The 19,040-nt window shown below is 46.3% G+C and overlaps 1 protein-coding gene across 1 annotated transcript; it reads right to left on the bottom strand.

Moving 5' to 3' along the window:
* Positions 1–5,941: 5,941 nt before the first annotated feature.
* LOC116627017 (60S ribosomal protein L17-like) lies at positions 5,942–6,496 on the bottom strand. The gene has a single exon (XM_032396648.1). It carries the CDS (start codon positions 6,494–6,496, stop codon positions 5,942–5,944), a length of 555 nt encoding a protein of 184 aa, XP_032252539.1.
* Positions 6,497–19,040: the final 12,544 nt, after the last annotated feature.

The raw sequence follows: 19,040 nt of genomic DNA, 5'->3' as shown, positions 1-19,040 counted from the left end.
GGGAGACGTTAGCATCTCTCAGTATATCAGTCAGGGATGCTTTTGGCAGCTTAAAAATGAGAATTGCAGGGCCAGCACAGGACTGCTGCATTCATCGCCTTAACTAGATCACAGCTCCAGGGCAGCATGGCTGTGACCGAGCCTGTGGCTTCTTCTCCCCAAGCTCACAAGATGGATGCTACGGCTTCTGGCACTATATCCTCGTATCTTTTTTTTTTTTTTTTAGATTTTTTTTTTAAGTAATCTGTACACCCAACCTGGGGCCCAAACTCACAATCCTGAGATCAAGAGCTGCATGTTCCACCAAGTGAGCCAACCAGGTGCCCCTTTCCCCATCTCTTGATTAAAGGCAGGAAGGGCTGCTTCTCCTCACACATTGGTCTCCTGAAATCCCTCCCACCTTAATTTCTATTCATGGGCCGTTGGCCAGGGCTATGTCGTGTGCCCACCCTTAAATCACGTGCAAAGACACTTTTTAAAAAAAAAAAGATTTTATTTATTTATTTGACAGAGAGAGCATAAGCAGGGGAACAGTAGAGGGAGAGGAAGAAGCAGGCCTCCCGCCGAGCCAAGCAAGGAACCCGATGTGGGGCTCGATCCCAGGACCCTGGGATCAAGACCTGAGCCGAAGGCAGACGCTTAACCACTGAGCCACCCAGGTGCCCCAAGTATAAAGACACATTTTTTACTGTGATTTTTTTTTGGACCAATCATGATTCATCCCCGGGCAGAGAGGAGGGGTCTTCCTCCCTGAACAAGAAGAAAAGACAATGTGGAATGGGCCTCCAACAGTACCCTCCACTCCCTGAAGGAGCCGAGAGAATGGACAAAGGCCAAAGACAGAACTGGGAACTTGTCAACATTTTTGGGATGGTGGGGGGGGGGGAGGGAGGTAGAGATGGAGGAGAAAAGACCAGAAAAGCAGGAGGAGGGAGTTCTAGGCGACAAGAAACGAGAATTCCCAGAAGGAGGAAGTGGCCAACAGCTTCAAACATTAGTAGGGAGGTCAAATAGATGAGGACAATCCTGGAGGCCGTTAGTCTTGGTGAGTAGGAGGTCACTCTTGACCTTGCTAAGAGTCTTGCCAAGAACACAAAAACATATTGAAAGGGGTGAGTGGGAGGTAAAAAAAAAAAAGTGAAGTGTGCAGGCAAATGGAAGAAAGAAAATATGCAGCCAGAGGGAAAAACCTTGGAGCGAAAAGCTATATTGAGCACAGAGTCGCTAGAATCCTGAGCTATAGCCAGACCTGACTGGAGCTAAGCAGGAAGACTTGACCAGCTTCCTCTCCTGCATATTCATCAGGGGCCTCCTTGCCAGCTTGAGAGGGAGAGCAAGATAGGAGAGCCTCTTCTACCCCAGCTCCACGATTAATTCCCATTTCCCTTGGGGCTTGGCACAAAAGAAGGACTAAATCATGCTCTCCCACCATCTGGGCAATTATGGTCTCCCATCAGCTGGTACAAAATGAAGGGTTTGTGACACTTAGTGGCAACCCTGCCCCCATCACATCTGGGCCTTAATCTCTTGAATTAGCCAAATCAAGGGAAATTTGGAGATGTATTGTGATTCAAGCGATGGAATAAATAACCCCTTGGCCAGGCTGCACTCCAAGTCTCCCGGGCTTCGTGATGCTTAATTGCAGAAGGCAAAAAAGGTGTGACCGGCTCTGCTCTCTGACATCTTGGGGGAAACACAGGCGTCTGGGCAGGAGGGTTAGAGCAGGCATGTGCCCAACCTCGATTCCTCCTATGGGGCCTTCCTAGAGCTCCCCCAACTGCTGTTCACCCCAGACCCATGACCTAGAGCGAAGGGATATCTTGGGTTGTCTGGGGGAGGCCATGCTGGGCAGATGAGGACTCTGTGATCCTAGAGCCCCAATGTGTCCCTCTATCCTGGCACCAATCACATAGCATTGGAATCCTCTAGGACTCTCTCTGTCCCTTAGACTGTTTGCTGCCTGAGGGCAAGGAGCGGATCTGCCTTTTTCACACTACTGTCGGCCCAGTGCCCTGAATAGGGACTAACATAGAGTTATACTCAAGAGGTGTTGTCCATGTGAGCAAACAAACAAATGAATGAAAGAATGAGAGGGTGTAGAGAATATATTCTGACCACAAAACACTCCTCAAAGGGCATTTCTTCAGGAACCACCATGTGTCCATGGGGCGAGGTCGGCGTGGGGGGAGCATCGGGGGACAATGTGTCACTGGGATCATACCTTCTGATAGGAAGGTATCTGGTTGGGCCCCTCTCCTGGTCCCCTTTGAATTACAAAGTACCTTCACACCTGGTATCATCACATGCAATATCCCCAATCACCTTGACAGGTTGGGAAAGAAGAGGAAATAAACCAAATGAAATCCTAAACAGATTCAGTAAGAAACTTCTTACCTCTGTCGGGGATACAATCAGGGCAGAGAATCCCCTTCCCATTTGTGATGAATTAATCCTACAAGAGGGATTACATTTCCTATTTAACAGATTTAAAAAGCAAAAAAAACCAAACAAAAACCAACTCAAAGGAACAAAGTGCCTACTTGTGTTTGCCCAACAAGTAAATAAAAAAGCCAGGGCTGGAACCTGAGCCAAGCCCAACCCTCTTTCCACTTTACTCCCTTGCCTCTTTGCACATCCCCTGCCTCCCTTCTTGCCTTATTTCCAATTAGCAAAGCCATCTTCTCCTCTGAAAACACTACACATTCTAAAGAGGAATTGGATAGAGAGCTTGAACCTATCCTCGGGCCAACCAAATGCTTTGCCTCGGTTTCTTTATTCCCAGCCTGGAATATTCCCGGTCCCAACTGGCCAGGCATTCCAAATAGAGCCTGTATCTGGCTTCAAGCTTCCCAATGTCATGTTGGCCCATCCTCCCGGGAGACACTCCAGCTTGGGGCATTAGAGTCAACCCAAGCACCACTGAAATGCTGGTGCAATAGACTCTTAAGACCCAAGCCTCTCAGGGCAGAGATACCTGCAGGAGTAACCGGTCCTCTGGAGAAGTCTCCGCACTTGTTGGTGGGTCCACTTTTCTTTTTAATTTTATTTATCCACTTCAATCTTTTTTTCAGATGTTTTCTTATAAAATAACCCTTGGGGCGCCTGGGTGGCTCAGTCTGTTAAGCGGCTGCCTTCAGCTCAGGTCATGATCCCAGGGTCCTGGGACCGAGCCCCGCATCGGGCTCCCTGCTCGGCGGGGAGCCTGCTTCTCCCTCTCCCTCTGCCTGCCTCTCCGCCTACTTGTTCTCTCTCTCTCTATCTCTCCGTCAAATAAATAAATAAAATCTTAAAAAAATAAATAAATAATAAAAATAAAATAAAATAACCCTTAACCATTTGGATAAACACAGGAAATAATTAAAAAAAAAAAAAAGGCAGCAATCACCCATAACCTACCCCCCAAGAGAAAACCCCTATTAACATTTTAGCATGTTTCCTTCCTGTCTTTTTGTGTGTATGTGCGTTTGTTACATGTTGACAGTGTGTTATTATGTACAATTTTGTATCCTTCTTCTTTTGCCAAGTGGAACAGCTTTGTTGACTTTTATTATAATCAAAGCAATTCCCCCTAAGCCTACATATACCTAGAAGAACCTGGGAAGGTCAGATGATGTAGAAACAACCAGGTATTTATGTGTACCTACTATATTTTAGATGCTTGGGGTGCAAAGTTGAGCCAAACTTTTCCTTCCAGTCAGGGAAGAAAGACAGCAAATAGATAAATAAATGAACAGGATAATTTCAGATTATGGTAAAGGCTTTCAAGAAACAGGGACTATCACAGAGAATACTGAGGGAAGGGGATAAGTAGCTGGGGAGATCAGGGAAGGCCTCTCAGAGGAAAGGGCATCTGAGCTGAAACAGCATGGGATGTTGCTCCAAAATCCAAAGAAGACTGGCTGGGTGCTGTCTCCGCAGAGAGCCTGGTACCACCCACAATGCCCCAGGGCCCAGGCTGGAGACAGGAGTTCCTCCAACATTCAGCAAGTATTTATTGAGGTCTGCTGTGGGCTGGGCACAGGAGACACACTAAAGTACAACACAGACATGGTTTCTTTCTTCAGGGCACTTATTGCGTAGTGGGGAGACAGATGTGAAACAAATGAACCCATCAATATATAAATACACATTTGTTAAGGGCCCTACGGGACAAACAGGGGAGAGGAGGAAGGATCTACATTACATTGCGTGATCGGAAAAGGAAAAGACCTCTCTAAGGGAGTGATGTTTAACAAAGAATTGAAAGATGAAAAGGATGTCATGTTGGCCCATCCTGTCGGCAAGGAGTCAGCAAGGAGAAGAGTAGCAGCGAGGAGCCTTCAAGTAGGGGGAGCATAGTCTCAGTGCAGGAAAGTGCTTGGAAGTGTTCACAGAACAGAAGAGTCCTGTTTGGCCTGCGATTCAAAAGGAGGGTGGTCCCAAAGGAGGTGGACATAGTAGGCAGGAGCTAGGAGAGCCTGATAAGCTAGAGTACATAGATAGAAGTTCATAATCAAAGTATGGGAAGCCAATGGAGAGTTTTAAGCAGGGCAATAACAGGACCTGGTTTATATATAGACTTTGGTTTTGGCTGCTGTGTGAAAAGTAGATTATAGGGTGGGAAGAATGAAAGCTGTAAGAAATAACCAGGGCTGGGCTCAGGGACAGAGATGGATGCAGCCGAAAGAAAGTTAAGACATGCAGTTCATAGAATTTGGTGTCAAATTAGAAGTTTCTGGCTTGGGCACCTAAATAGATGGAAATGTCTCTTGGAGATGAAAAGCTCTGAGCTCCCTGGGAGTTGGGGTTGGCGGGGTAGGGGGTGGGGTATGCTGAGAAGACTGAAACCCCTCAAGGCCCCTGAATAGCACAATGTCACCTTGATAGTTAATAATAGCTACCAGGGATGCCTCAAAGTTCTGCTTTGATCTCAATATAGGACCAAAACGTGCTGTTCTGCCTCAGCTTCATCCTTGGCCTTTGGAAGACGGAAGCACACCCTGCTTCTGTCTCCTTCAACGGCATTTCTGATCTTGTATATGATTGGTGATCATGTAGCCACATATTTTGCCTTCAAATCTCACCCGTATAACAACATCAGTAATACAAGCAGGGCATGTCATTCCAATGTACTGATACATGTGAATATTCCATTTCTATGCAGGCAAGCATTCCCAACGTAACTTGGAGTGAAAATCTCCTTGTGTGCTCTATGTGTTGAGATTACTTTTTTTAAGTTTTGTTTTGTTTTAAGTAGGCTCCATGCCCGGTGTGGAGCCCAATGCAGGGCTTGAACTCACAACCCTGAGATCAAGACCTGAGCTGAGATCAAGAGTCGGTCGCTTGGGGCACCTGGGTGGCTCAGTCGGTTAAGCGGCTGCCTTCGGCTCAGGTCATAATCCCAGGGTCCTGGGATCGAGCCCCACATCGGGCTCCCTGTTCAGCAGAGAGCCTGCTTCTCCCTTTCTCTCTGCCTGCTGCTCTGCCTACTTGTGCTATCTCTCTGTCAAATTAATAAATTAAAAAAAAAAAAAAAAGACTAAAAAAAAAAAAAAGAGTCGGTCGCTTAACCAACTGAACTACCTAGGTGCCCCTAAGGATTTTTTTTAAGATTTTATTTATTTGAGAGTGAGAGAGCACGAGCAGGGGGAGGGGCAGAGGAGGAGGGAGAAGCAGACTCCCTACTCAGTGGGGAGCCAGGCACACAGGGCTCCATCCCAGGATCCCGAACCACTGACCTGAGCCGAAGTCAGAGGCTTAACCAACTGAGCTACCCAGGCACCCCCTAAAGATTTTATTTAAGTAATTTCTACACCCAACGTGAGGCTCAAACTCAAGACTTCAAATCAAGAGTTGTATGCTCTTCTAACTGAGCCAGCCAGGCGCCCCATGTGTTGAAATTACTGTCTCAAGGTAAAAATGCTTTTTTTTTTTTTTTTTTGGCATTTATTCTGTGCAGAATTTACTCCCGGGCTGTAAGTTTTTGTTTCTTCCGTTTCTTCTGGGATATCTTTTTCTTCTGTGCAAACTCCTCTTCTGGTTTAGGAACAATCTGCTCTTTTTCAGTAAGGATCATCTCGATGTGGCAAGGAGAGCCCATGTATGGGTTAATCTGACCAAGAGCCCTGTACATTCTACGCCATATTTTGGGGGCTTTGTTCACCTGGATGTGCTCAATGACCAGAGAATCAACATCTAAACCCTTAAGTGCATCATTACTCTCTGCATTTTTAAGCATGTGCAGTAAAAATTCAGCACTCTTCTTGGGCCACCGACCCTGTGTCCAGCCCCACTGTTTGGCCTGGGCACATCTACCAACTCCACCATTGTAGCGACGGAATGGCACACACTGCTTCTGTAAAGTGACGTCTTTCAGATACTTGGTGGCTTTTCGGATCTGCAGACCCTTGATGGCCTTGGCAGTTTCACGTGGGTTCTTAAAGTGAACACGGAGATTTGAACCTCTTGATTTACATGATTTCGTAGGGTTTTCTGGGTCAAGCGAATAGTGAACCATTTTCAGAGGTCACCTCAGGCCACTTGGGGGAAGAGCTCAAGATAAAAATGCTTTAACAATGTGAAAACTGGCAGTTCTCTATATAAAAACAGTGTAGAACTTTGAAATGGTGGTCTAAAGAAATAAATAGACAATTATGTAAATATAAGGACAGTGTGTTGGCTAGATAAGTGCTTTTTTTTTTAAGATTTTATTTTTAAGGGCGCCTGGGTGGCTCAGTCGTTAAGCGTCTGCCTTCGGCTCAGGTCATGATCCCAGGGTCCTGGGATCGAGTCCCACATCGGGCTCCCTGCTCGGCGGGAAGCCTGCTTCTCCCTCTCCCACTCCCCCTGCTTGTGTTCCTGCTCTCGCTATCTCTCTCTCTGTCAAATAAATAAATAAAATCTTTAAAAAAAAAAAAAAAAAAAAAAAGATTTTATTTTTAAGTAACCTCTACAACCAATGTGGGGCTCAAACTCATGAACCCAAGATCAAGAGTCACATTCTCCACCATCTGAGCCAGCCAGGCACCCCTATATCAGTGCTTCTTAAACTTAGGGACAATCAGAATCACCTAGAAAGCTAATTAAAATACAGATTCTAGGAGGCTTATCTTCTAATGTTCTTTTTTTTTTTTGTCAGAGAGAGAGCACAAGCAAGGGGAGTGGCAGGCAGAGAGAGGGGGAGAAGCAGGCTTCCTGCCAAGCAGGGAGTCCGATGTGGGACTTGATCCGAGGACCCTGGGATCATGACCTGAGCTGAAGGCAGACGCTCAACGACTGAGCTACCCAGGCGCCCCTTAACATTCTTATTTGAAAGGTCTCTGGGCTGGCCCAAGAATTGGCCTTTCTTACAAGCTCCAAGGTGATAATGATCCTGTTGGTCTGAGGGACCCACACTGAGTAACACTGAGCTAAAAAACTTGACAGAAAAGAATATAGCCTTTCTGAGTCATGAAACATTTATGAAAATTTAAATGATAATATAAGGCAAAATGATAGTTATTTTATCCTCAATCTAGTCTTTGTAGAATTGTTTGCTGAATTAGCTTTTATAACTGTAAGCAAAATAAACTCTGAAAACTGTAATCCCAAGGCACCTGGCTGACTCAGTTGGTAGAGTATGCAACTCTTGATTTCAGGGTAGAGATGACTGTGGGAAGAGATTACTTAAAAAATAAAATCTTTAAAAGAAAAAGAGAACTGTAATCCTTATTTAATGTCATTCAGTCCATGAGTCTTTCAGCAAAGACTCTATCTGAGAAGTTTCTTATGTACTGAGGCTTACCAAATCTGTGATACAACCTGGACCCAGCTGAGATCTTGATTGGATTAAGGGGATCAGCCACACTGGGAAGGCAGCATGAACTGTCTCTGGTAGGAAATAGCCATCTTGTGGAGCCTCTACAGTGCTTTTATATATAATTTCTAACATTCAATAAAAAATTAGTAAGTATGGGGGCGCCTGGCCGGCTCAGTTGGTGCAGCATGAACCTCTTGATCTCAAGGTTGTGAGTTCAAGCCCCATGTTGGGCGTAGAGCTTACCTAAAAAAAAGGGGGGAGGGGGTCGCCTGGGTGGCTCAGTCGGTTAAGTGTCTGCCTTCTGCTCAGGTCATGATCCCGGGGTCCTGGGATTGAGCCCCATGTTGGGGTCCCTGTTCAGCAAGAGATCTGCTTCTCACTCTCCCTCTGACCCTCCCCATGCTCATGCTCTTGCGCTCTCTCTCTCTCAAATGAATAAATTAAAAAAAAAATTTTTTTTAATTACTAAGTATGTGGAGAGACAGGAATGTATGACTATTAATCCAATGAAAAAAATATACACTAGAAATAGGTCCACAGATGATATAGACATTGGAATTAAAAGACAAGGACTTATTGTATCTATTTATTTACTTACTTTTTTAACCATGCAACATTGCCTTTTATTATGCATGGGTTTTTTAAATTATTTCCTCAATCTCTCCATACATAGACAAAAATAAGTATATGTTTAACGTATTGGAACCTCAAAAAAAATTTTTTAAGATTTTATTTATTTATTTGACAGAGAGACTGAGAGAGTACAAGCAGAGGGAGCAGCAGAGGGAGAGGGAGAAGCAGGCTCCCTGATGAGCAGGGAGCGCAATGCAAGGCAGAGCTAAAGGCAGACCCTTAACCGACTGAGCCACCCAGACACCTGGAACTTCAAATATTGATCATTGTCTACAGAAGAGAAAAATTATCCCTAAAACATGCTTAGTCAGGAAGCCAATTCATCTGCCACCCTCCAAGAACATGAAGATGAACATGATAGACAGTCTGAATCTTCATTCACTATCATTTGATACCCCTCCTTCAGGCCCAGATCAGCAGCATGTTTTTTTCTCTTTTTTTAAATATTTTATTCATTTATTTGTCAGAGAGAGAGGGAGAAGGAAAGCACAAGCAGGGGGAGTGGCAGGCAGAGGCAGAGGGAAAAGCAGGCTCCCTGCTGAGCAAGGAGCCCGATGTGGGACTCGATCCCAACACCCTGGGATCATGACCTGAGCTGAAGGCACCCAGGCATCCCAACAGCACGTTTCTTGCCAAAATCATTAAATGTCCAAGAAGACTTTCATCATCATCTTCTGCTACAGAAATCTGGGATATATGTTTCTTGGGTATCACCAGAAAACGTGTTGGTGCTTCAGGGGAAATGTCATGGAAAGCAAGACACTGGTCATCCTTAAAAATGATTTAGGCTGGCATTTCCTTGCAAATGATCTTCCTAAAGATTTTCTTTTTGTTTTTTTAAGTTTTATTTATTTAGGTAATCTCTACACCCATCACGGGCTCAAACTCATGACCCCAAGATCATGAGTCTCATGCTCTTCTGACTGAGCCAGCCAGGTGCCCCTAAGATAAGGACTTTAAAATAATTATTATTAATTATTATTACTATGCTCAGAAAATAGGGGCACCTAGGTGGCTTAGTCGGTTAAACATCTGACTTGAATTTGGCTCAGGTCATGATCTCAGGGTTGTGAGATTGAGCCTGAGTTGAACTCCTCACTGGGCGTGGAACCTGCTTAAGATTCTCTCTCTCCCTCTGCCCCTCCCTGCCTCTCTCTCTAAAAAATATATATATTTTATATTTTTTTTTTCCTGGAGATACATATATATATATTCAAAAAGTAGAGGAAAAGATGTACAAACTGGATGAAAATGGAGAATTTCAACAGAGAATAAGAACAAAAAATCAGTTATTTCATAAGAAAAAAAAATCAAGGGGCGCCTGGGTGGCTCAGTTGGTTAAGCAACTGCCTTCGGCTCAGGTCCCAGGGTCCTGGGATGGAGCCCCACATCGGGCTCCTTGCTCAGTTGGGAGCCTGCTTCTCTCTCTGCCTGCCGCTCCCCCTGCTTGTGCTCTCTCTCTCTCTGTCAAATAATTAAAAATAAAATATTAAAAAAAAAGAAAAGAAAAAGATCAAATTGACACTGAAAATAAGAAAGCGGTAGATGGGTTTAACAGATGGGCTACAACAGAGATGGGATAAGTGCACTGAAATACAATCACTGTCTCTTTGGGGGAGGAATAAGGCAACTGGAGAAGAATATTCTTAAATACCTCCCCACCTCTCCTTACAATCCCTACCCACCCTCATCCCCTCCATGCCTTATGATCACGGCTTTTTTTTTTTTTTTTTTTGCTGTTGTTGTTTTTATTTGAAATAATTTTAGGTTTACGAAAGAGTTGTAAAGTTGTAACAGTAAAAAGAGTCCCTGTAAAGCTTCACCGCATTTCCTCTAGGGGAGATTTTTTTCTCCTAAGATTTTATTTATTTATTTTAGAGATAGAGGGAGAGAGAGAGCTTTCGGTGGGGGGATGGGGAGGGGAAGGAGCAGAGGGAGAGGGACAAGCAGACTCCCCACTAAGCATGGAGCCCCACACGGGGCTGGATCTCAGGACCCTGAGATCATGACCCTGAGATCATGACCTGAGCCGAAATCAAGACTCCGACACTCAACTGACTGAGCCACCCAGGTGCCCCTCAGGGAGATGTTTTTTATTTCTTTTAAAGATTTTATTTATTTATTAGACAGAGAGAGAGAGAGAGAGCACAAGCAGGGGGAGCAGCAGAGGGAGAGGGAGAAGCAGACTCCCCGCTGAGCAGGGAGCCCAACGCAGGGCTCGATCCCAGGACCCTGGGATCATGACCTGAGCCCAAGGCAGCCGCTTAACCAACCGAGCCACGCAGGTGCCCCTCGAGGAAATTTGTTTTGTTTTATTTTTTATTTTTTAAAGATTTTATTTATTTGACAGAGAGAGAGACAGCGAGAGAGGGAACACAAGCAGGGGGAGTAGGAGAGGGAGAAGCAAGCCTCCCGCGGAGCAGGGAGCCCGATGCTGGGCTCTATCCTAGGACCTTGGGATCATGACCTGAGCCGAAGGCAGACGCTTAACGACTGAGCCACCCAGGCGCCCCGAGGAAATTTGTTTTAAGCAAGTATTATATTCTTGGGCAAGTGGAATGATCCTAGGTTTTTATTTTTTCACATATAAAGTAAAAAGATTAGACTATTCTCCCTAAGATTCCTTCCAGCTCCAACATTGTGTGAGTCTAAATCTCTATGCTCTAAACATCAGTTTCTACAGCCTCCAAATAGGGAAGATCCTATAATAACTGCTATGGACTGAATGTTCGTGTCCCCCAGGCCAAATGCACATGTCCAAACCTAATCCCCAATGGGAGGGTATTTGGAGGTAATTAGGGTTGGATGAGGTCATGATGGTAGAGCCCCCCATGATGGGATTAAGGACCTTATGAAAAGGAAAACACAAGAGCTCTTTCTTTGCCACCTGAGCATACACCAAGAAGGCACCCCTCTGCAAACTAGAAAGAAGGATCTCACCAGGAACTGAATCAGTCGGCACCTTGATCTTGGACTTGCCAGCCTTCAGAACTGTGAAGGATAAATTTCTGTGTTTAAGCCACCCAGTCTATGGTATTTTTGTTACGGCATTCCAAACTGACTGCAATAGCTAACATATAGGACATACTATGCACCTGGCTTGTTCATTCATTCTGTAAGTATCTTGCAAACCTCTCTGTGTCCAGGGGCGCCTGGGTGGCTCAGTCGGTTAAGCGACTGCCTTGGGCTCAAGTCATTATCTCAGGGTCCTGGGATTGAGCCGCATGTCAGGCTCTCTGCTCAGCCGGGAGTCTGCTTCTCCCTCTCCCTCTGTGCTCGCTCTCTCTCTCTCAAATAAATAAACAAAATCTTAAAAAAAAAAAAAGAAACAAGCAAACAAAAAACCTCTGTGTCCAGCACTGTCCTAAACACTCCAGACAGCAAACAAAACAAAGATCGCTTCTTTCTAAAATTTGTGGTCTAGGGGCACCTGGGTGGCTCAGTTAGTTAAGCATCTACCTTTGGCTCAGGTCATGATCATGGGGTCCTGGGATCGAACCATGCATCCAGCTCCCTGCTCTCGGGGAGCCTGCTTCTCCCTCTCCTCCCCACTTGTGCTCTCTCTTCCTCTCTCTCTCTCTCAAATAAATAAAATCTTTAAAATTTGTGGTCTAATTTGGAGAGACAGGGACAATAAACAAGTAAATTGTTAATCTTTACAAAAACCGTATAGAGTAAGGGGGGTCTGGGTGGCTTAGCCGTTAAGCGTCTGCCTTCTGCTCAAGTTGTGATCCCAGGGTCCTGGGATTGAGCCCCGCCTCGGGCTCCCTGCTCAGTGGGAAGCCTGCTTCTCCTTCTCCCACTCCCCCTGCTTGTGTTCCTGCTCTCACTGTCTCTCTCTCTGTCAAATAAATAAATAAAATCTTTAAAAAAATAAAATAAACCATATAGAGTAAGTGCTAGCATGATCCTCATTTTTAATTTTTTTAAAGTAATCTTTACACTCAACTCACAGTTCGAACTCACAACCCTGAGAGCAAGAGTCTCATACTCCACTGACTGAGCCAGCCAGGTGCCCCTTGTGATCTCCATTTTAATTTTTTTATTTTTAATTTTTAAAAATTTTATTTTTAAGTAATCTCTATACCCAACATAGGGCTCGAACTTACAACCCCAAGATCAAGAGTCCCATGCTTTACTGACTGAGCCAGCCAGGTGCCCCAGTGATCCCCGTTTTTAAAATGAGGAATCTGGGGGTACCTGGGTGGCTCAGTCAGTTGAGCATCCCACTCAGCCTGCGCTCAGGTCTTGATCTCAGGGGCATGAGTTCAAGCCCCACATTGAGCTCCACACAGGGCATGGAGCCTAGTTAAAAATAAATTAAAATAGGGGTGCCTGGGTGGCTCAGTCGGTTAAGCGTCTGCCTTTGGCTCAAGTCATGATCCCAGGGTCCTGAGATCGAGCCCCGCATCGGGCTCCCTGCCCAGCGGGAAACCTGCTTCTCCCTCTCCCACTCTCCCTGCTTGTGTTCCCTCTCTCGCTGTGTCTCTCTCTGTCAAATAAACAAAATCTTAAAAAAAAAAAAAAGAATTTTTAAAAAATTAATTAATTAATTAATTAAAATAAAATAAAATAAGGAATCTGAAGGGTGCCTGGGTGGCTCAGTCAGCTGAGCATCTGACTCTTGGTTTCAGCTCAGGTCATGATCTCACAATCATCGGATTGAGCCCCATGAGGGGCTCTGCCTTCAGTGGGGAGCCTGCTTAAGGATTCTCCCTCACCCTCTGCACCTGCAGCTGCTCTCTCACGCACGCTCTCTCTCTCTAAAATAAATAAATACATCTTTAAAAAAAAATGAGGGGGGCACCTGGGTGGCTCAGTCGTTAACCGTCTGCCTTCGGCTCAGGTCATGATCTCAGGGTCCTGGGATCGAGCCCCGCATCGGGCTCCTTGCTCAGCGGGAAGCCTGCTTCTCCCTCTCCCACTCCCCCTGCTTGTGTTCCCTCTCTCGCTGTGTCTCTTCCTGTCAAATAAATAAATAAAATCTTTAAAAAATAAAAAAATAAAAAATAAATGAGGAATCTGAGGCATAGAGAGGTTAAGGGGTTTGCTCAGCGTCACAGCTGAAAAAGCAGCAGAACTGGATTCAGAGAGGCAGTTGGGCTCCAGAGGCCACACGCTGTACCTCTGTGCTATTCTGGTCTCTCCGCTAACAGCCTCTTGCGGGACTCCGATGAGAGAAAGTGTGTGAAATCGCTTTATAAACATTGGAGCTGAGGACGTGGCTGGCCAAGATCTGCTGAGACCACGACAGATGGTGGGAAAGTGACCTCCAGTCTCCCACCCAGGCACCCCCAGGCCAGCGCCTCTTCCTCTGCCACCCTTCAGCCCTGGGGTTGTCCCTGCTGTGAGTGGTGGGGAAGCTGGGGAACAAGCAAATGGTGAATCCGGCTGCCTTCCTGGAGGCTCAGATGCGCCGCAGGAGACACAGCCTGGAATGCTACCTCGCTCTTCAGCCACTTGTATTTGGGGTCCTCATCTTGTAGGAAGGGAAGTCCCATAGGCAACGTGACTAAAGCGGGTGAGTCACACGCCCGGGGCTGGCCTCCTCCGGGCACCAGCATCCATGGCCCAGGGAGAGGCGGGAGAACATGTCCCTGCCCGCCTGCACCCCGGGGTGGGGGGGGGGAATGAGGGCTGGGGGGTGGGGAGGCTAGGACTCCCGTGCAGACAACACACACGGTTGTTGCTTGATGAAGGCACGCTGTAGTCCCTCACCGAGCCTCACACACACCCTCGCGTGCGCGGAACAGTCTCCTGCCTCAGACAGGGGCTAGTCAGACCTCACAAGAGGGCACTCCATAGTTCCCGGCTGATGGAATGAGTGCCTAAGTGGAAGGATAAATAACAGATCACATTTGCAAAGCACATTACAGATGACAAAGCATTGTCACATCAGCACACGGAAGCCTCCAGAAAGAATGACGAGGTGGGTGTCACAGTATCCATTATATTATGAGAAAACTGAAGCTCAGAGAATGCCTGTCAATTTTTCAAGGTCTCACAGCTGATCAAGGGCATTTACTGAATGAATGAGTGAGTGAATGAATGAATGAAGGAGTCAGTAAGCCAGGACCTGAAGGATGTGTTGTCTTCTCTGAATCTGGCACTCTTTCTACCGTATGTGATACTTCTGTCCTCAGCCAGAGTTCAACAGTCTCTGAGGAGTTGAAGTTGGAGGCGTTGTGAGAACAAGACTGTACAAAAATGTCTCCTGATGTCACCTTCTCGGCCGATGCCTTTCTGTGGACAGTGACCTGTCCTCCAATCCCACCAAGCCCTTGCTCTCACAGCCCTCCCTGACCGCACCAGGCTGCTGGGTTGTAACAATCCTACTTACCGGCCCATCCCCCTTCACCTGTGAGCTCCAGGAGCCCTGAGCCTTATTCACCCCTGTGCCCCAGCATCTGGCATCAACCAGGAAATGAGTGAAAAAATGGATGAGGTGTGTGGCAGATCTTCTTTTCCTATGTTCTTCAAAACAAGGAAACAGCTGTAGCCTGACACCCAAGATTCTGTCCGGTGCTTCGGTGGTAAGGGAATGTATGGGGCCAGATCTGGAAATCCATAATCTATTTCCCTCCCTCTCTCTCTCTCTTTCTCCCCCTCCCTCTCTCCCGTAGAAAGCCCACCAATATTTAGGGGCGCCTGGGTGGCTCAGCCATTAAGCGTCTGCCTTCGGCTCAGGTCATGGTCCCGGGGTCCTGGGATCGAGCCCCGCGTCGGGCTCCCTGCTCGGTGGGAAGCCTGCTTCTCCCTCTCCCGCTCCCCTTGCTTGTGTTCCCTCTCTCGCTGTGTCTCTCTCTGTCAAATAAATAAATATTAAAAAAAAAAAGAAAGCCCACCAATATTTATTTATTTTTTAAAGGATTTTTAAATTTATTTATTGAGAGAGAGAGAGAATGATAGAGAGCATGAGAGGGAGGAGGGTCAGAGGGAGAAGCAGACTCCCTGCTGAGCAGGGAGCCCGATGCGGGACTCGATCCTGGGACTCCAGGATCATGACCTGAGCCGAAGGCAGTTGCTTAACCAACTGAGCCACCCAGGCGCCCCCCACCAATATTTAGAAGGCTAAATATCAACAGGGCAATTTCAGCTCCCAGGGAGCAAAAGGGGACAAGCTGCTCCAACCAGGACAGCCCCAAAGAGCTAAATTTTCTTTCTCCCTCGAAAGGGCCCAATAGCATGCTTCCACCCACGTCTTGGCTCTCCCACACCCCCTTTTCTGCCTCCCTGCAGACAGCCGATGCTGCCACCCTCCCACCCAGCCCTCTGCTATCAGAGCTCTGAACACCCAAAAAGGAAAAACGGTTGTGCTGAGCGAAGACAGAGCCGGGGAGGAAGGGAGGGGCTGTTTGCTGCCAGCTGACGTTGGGCAGACTGAGCTGCTTGTGTCCGCGCCAAGGGTGTGGCCACCAGCAAAATCTGAGAGAGATGGGAGGGAGAGAAAGAAAATGCACTGATGGCTACGGCACATCCTGAGTCCTATCTTAAAGTCTTATCTCCAAGTGTACTGAATTGGCCTCCCCAAGAGGGAGGACAAGATCAAAAGCCTAGAGATGACCGAGAACTACAGGAGGTCACACATTCATGCCACAAACATTTCCTGGGCACACTACGTGCTGAGCAACACACACAGCACAAGGAAGGCAGATGTGAAAGACAGCGTACCTGCTCCCGGGAGATCTCACGTTGGAGTGAGGGCCACAGGCGTGTCAACGGGCAGCTGTAGTGCGAGCATGGGTAAGGGAGAGAGGAGCCCTGGACACAGGGAAGAGGTCAGAGGAGGGGCACTTCACCCAGATTCCAGAGCAAAGGGTCAGCAGAGAGTCTGCCTGGAGAAGGTGACATTCAACACGCTGAGTTGTGTGAAGAGAAAGTGGAATGAGATCAGTGAAAACAGGAGGAGAGGCATTCTGAGGCAGCAAGAATAGGCGCCATGATTTAGTTAAGGGTGTAGAAGAGGAGTGGTCAGAGGATGAGAGCTTTGGAGGAGAAACTACAGGAGGTCACACATGTGAAGGAGTTGGGATGTTATTTTAAAGACAGTTGGGCTTTAGGGGCGCCCGGGTGGCTCAGTTGGAAGAGCATGCGACTCTTCATCTCGGGATCGTGAGTTCCAGCCCCATGTTGGGGGTAGAGATTACTTAAATAAATAAAACTTAAAAAAAAAAGTTAGAGACAGTTGAGCTTTCATCATAAGGCTTTAGGAAGAGGTGATTGATCAGATTTGAATTTTGGAAAAATGAGTCTGGCAACCAAGTGGGGAATGGATCCCCAGAATACAAGATGGGGGAGTGGGAGACCACTGAGGAGGGGAGGGTGGTAACCCAGGTACAAATGGTGACTTGAACTTAGGGCCATTCCCGTGGGAAGAAGAGGAAGACACAAATCTGTGAAGTATGTGGGGAGTAGAGTTACTGGACAGGGTGACCTGCATGGAGGGGCAGAGTGGGGGATAGGGAGAAGAGGATGATGCTCAGGTTCTGACTTGGGTGTTGAGTGGGTCAGATGAATGGGGATGGGGAATCTGGGCAGAAGAGCAAGTTTAGAGAGGAAGCAGATGAGTTCAGCATGGGGTCTCTCAAGTTGAAGGCACCTGCAGACATCCAGGGAGAGAGATTCGACAGTGGAGGTAAGGTATGGGACTCAAAAAGGGGTCTGGACTAGCGATGAACACTTGGGAGTCAGTGTAGCTGCTGTGGTTAAAACCATGGGTATGGATGAGATCGCCCAAGGAGAATCCGCATGTCTGAGAATGTATAGACGCCATCTTCCTGCCCACAGCCACAATGGGCTGAGATAACGTGTCTGACACGTGGGTCAGAATGGATGCTAATTAAATTGTACTTGAATGAATAGTAGGTCCAGGAAAAGTCGTGGATAATTATTTAGCCTAATGTTTTACTCCCACACATGATCAGCAACATTCCCCTCTTTCTTTCAAAACTTTCTATCCTATTGTCTCTTGTTCCTGATAATTGGGAAGTCCTTTGAACACCTACCTCGAATCCCTCCTATCAACCTTCCAGCCTTTGCAATCCTGAGTCCTGATTGTCTTGCTCACTGTATTCACCAACTGCTCACCCTCTCTCCCTGCCTCCTACACTCTCCCTTGTCTGATATTTTTAAACTGTTTTATTTTCAGACAGTATTCGTCACTGCCATCAGCTGCCTATTTGAGGTATTTTCATCAGATATTGTATTTGTGTTCTTAAACCGTAACTTTCTGTAGAGGAAAGCAATGGTACAAGAAATCCAAAAATGATCAATTTAAATGACTTCTAATTGAGAAACTACTTTGGTCCTTGCATCTGAATATAGGTATGTTAGATATTCCAAAAATCAAATTCAAGCAAAATGGTCATCTCAGGGGAATTGATGCAAGAGGAACCTGCCTAGAAACTGCCTAATTGTCCCATCCTTAGGACTTCAACGCAACACGCAGGCTTCTATCCATCCATCTTTCTATCCACTCATTCGTTCCATCTATCCGTCTTCTAATTAATCCATTCATCCACCCATTCATCCATCTATCCCTCAAAACATCTATCATCTATCTATCATCTATCTATCTATCTATCTATCTATCTATCTATCTATCTATCTATCTAAAAACGTCTTTTGAATGCCTACTATGTACTACACTCTACTAGTCACTGAGAGATATGAAATAAATAAGACAGGGAATCAAGAATCTTCAAGTCCAAATGAGAAGAAAGACCCAAAGTAAAAATGACTACCCTGTAAGTACTTTAAAAGAAGACTCAGAAGAGTGGACATAACTCTTTCCAGGGGAATCAGAGAAGGTTTCATAAGAAAGGGTCTTGAGGGCGCCTGGGTGGCTCAGTTGGTTGAGCGACTGCCTTCGGCTCAGGTCATGATCCTGGAGTCCCGGGATCGAGTCCCACATCGTGCTCCCTGCTCAGCAGGGCGTCTGCTTCTCCCTTTGACCCTCCCCCCTCTCATGTGCTCTCTCTCTCTCTCTCAAATAAATAAAATCTTTAAATAAAAAAAAAGAAAGGGTCTTGAAAGAGAAGAGAAATTTGAAGGTGGGCAATCTTAACTCTCACAAGGGGCACAGGGCAGAGAGGCAGGATTTACCTCCCAAGGTTATAGGCTACTCTTGGGCATGGGGAATCTACCCATGACCCAGACTTCAAACCACATCACCTCTCCTGGGCTGTGTCTTCAATAGATCAAAAGGATTATATCAATGGTTTTTTGACTATGCTCCATTGCCCAAATATGGGCAACCGACTGTCCCAGTTTGCCCACGTCTGAGTGATTTCTTGGGACGCAGAACTTTCTAAAGTCAGATATCACAAGGAGGCCATGGAGGCAGGAAGTGGGGGGCAGGTCTCGGGGAGAAGGACAGTCCAGGGGGCTCAGAACCCCCATGTACACTTTAATTGGATCAGCCATGACATATCCTACATACTGAGCTTCTGTGTTCGATTTTGTTTACTCATTGCTTAAAAAAAAAAAAAGTCTGAAAACCACTGGACTAAATGATCTCTAATGTCCCTGTAGTCCTTTAAAATTAAAATTATATATTTGTGTGGACCTGATTTTTTTTTTTTTTACTCTCTCTCCTTTCTATCCTTCTGACTTGGGTTTTTTCCTTTGT

The sequence above is a fragment of the Phoca vitulina genome, unplaced genomic scaffold (assembly GCF_004348235.1).
Source record: "Phoca vitulina isolate PV1807 unplaced genomic scaffold, GSC_HSeal_1.0 scaffold92, whole genome shotgun sequence".
NCBI classification, from domain to species: domain Eukaryota; kingdom Metazoa; phylum Chordata; class Mammalia; order Carnivora; family Phocidae; genus Phoca; species Phoca vitulina.
Note: the sequence above shows the minus strand (reverse complement) of the source record. Positions and strands in the feature narration are given on the sequence as shown.

What these genes read in the sequence shown, in the direction of transcription:
- LOC116627017 (XM_032396648.1), bottom strand. Translation starts at nt 6,496, where the DNA reads ATGGTTCACTATTCGCTTGACCCAGAAAACCCTACGAAATCATGTAAA.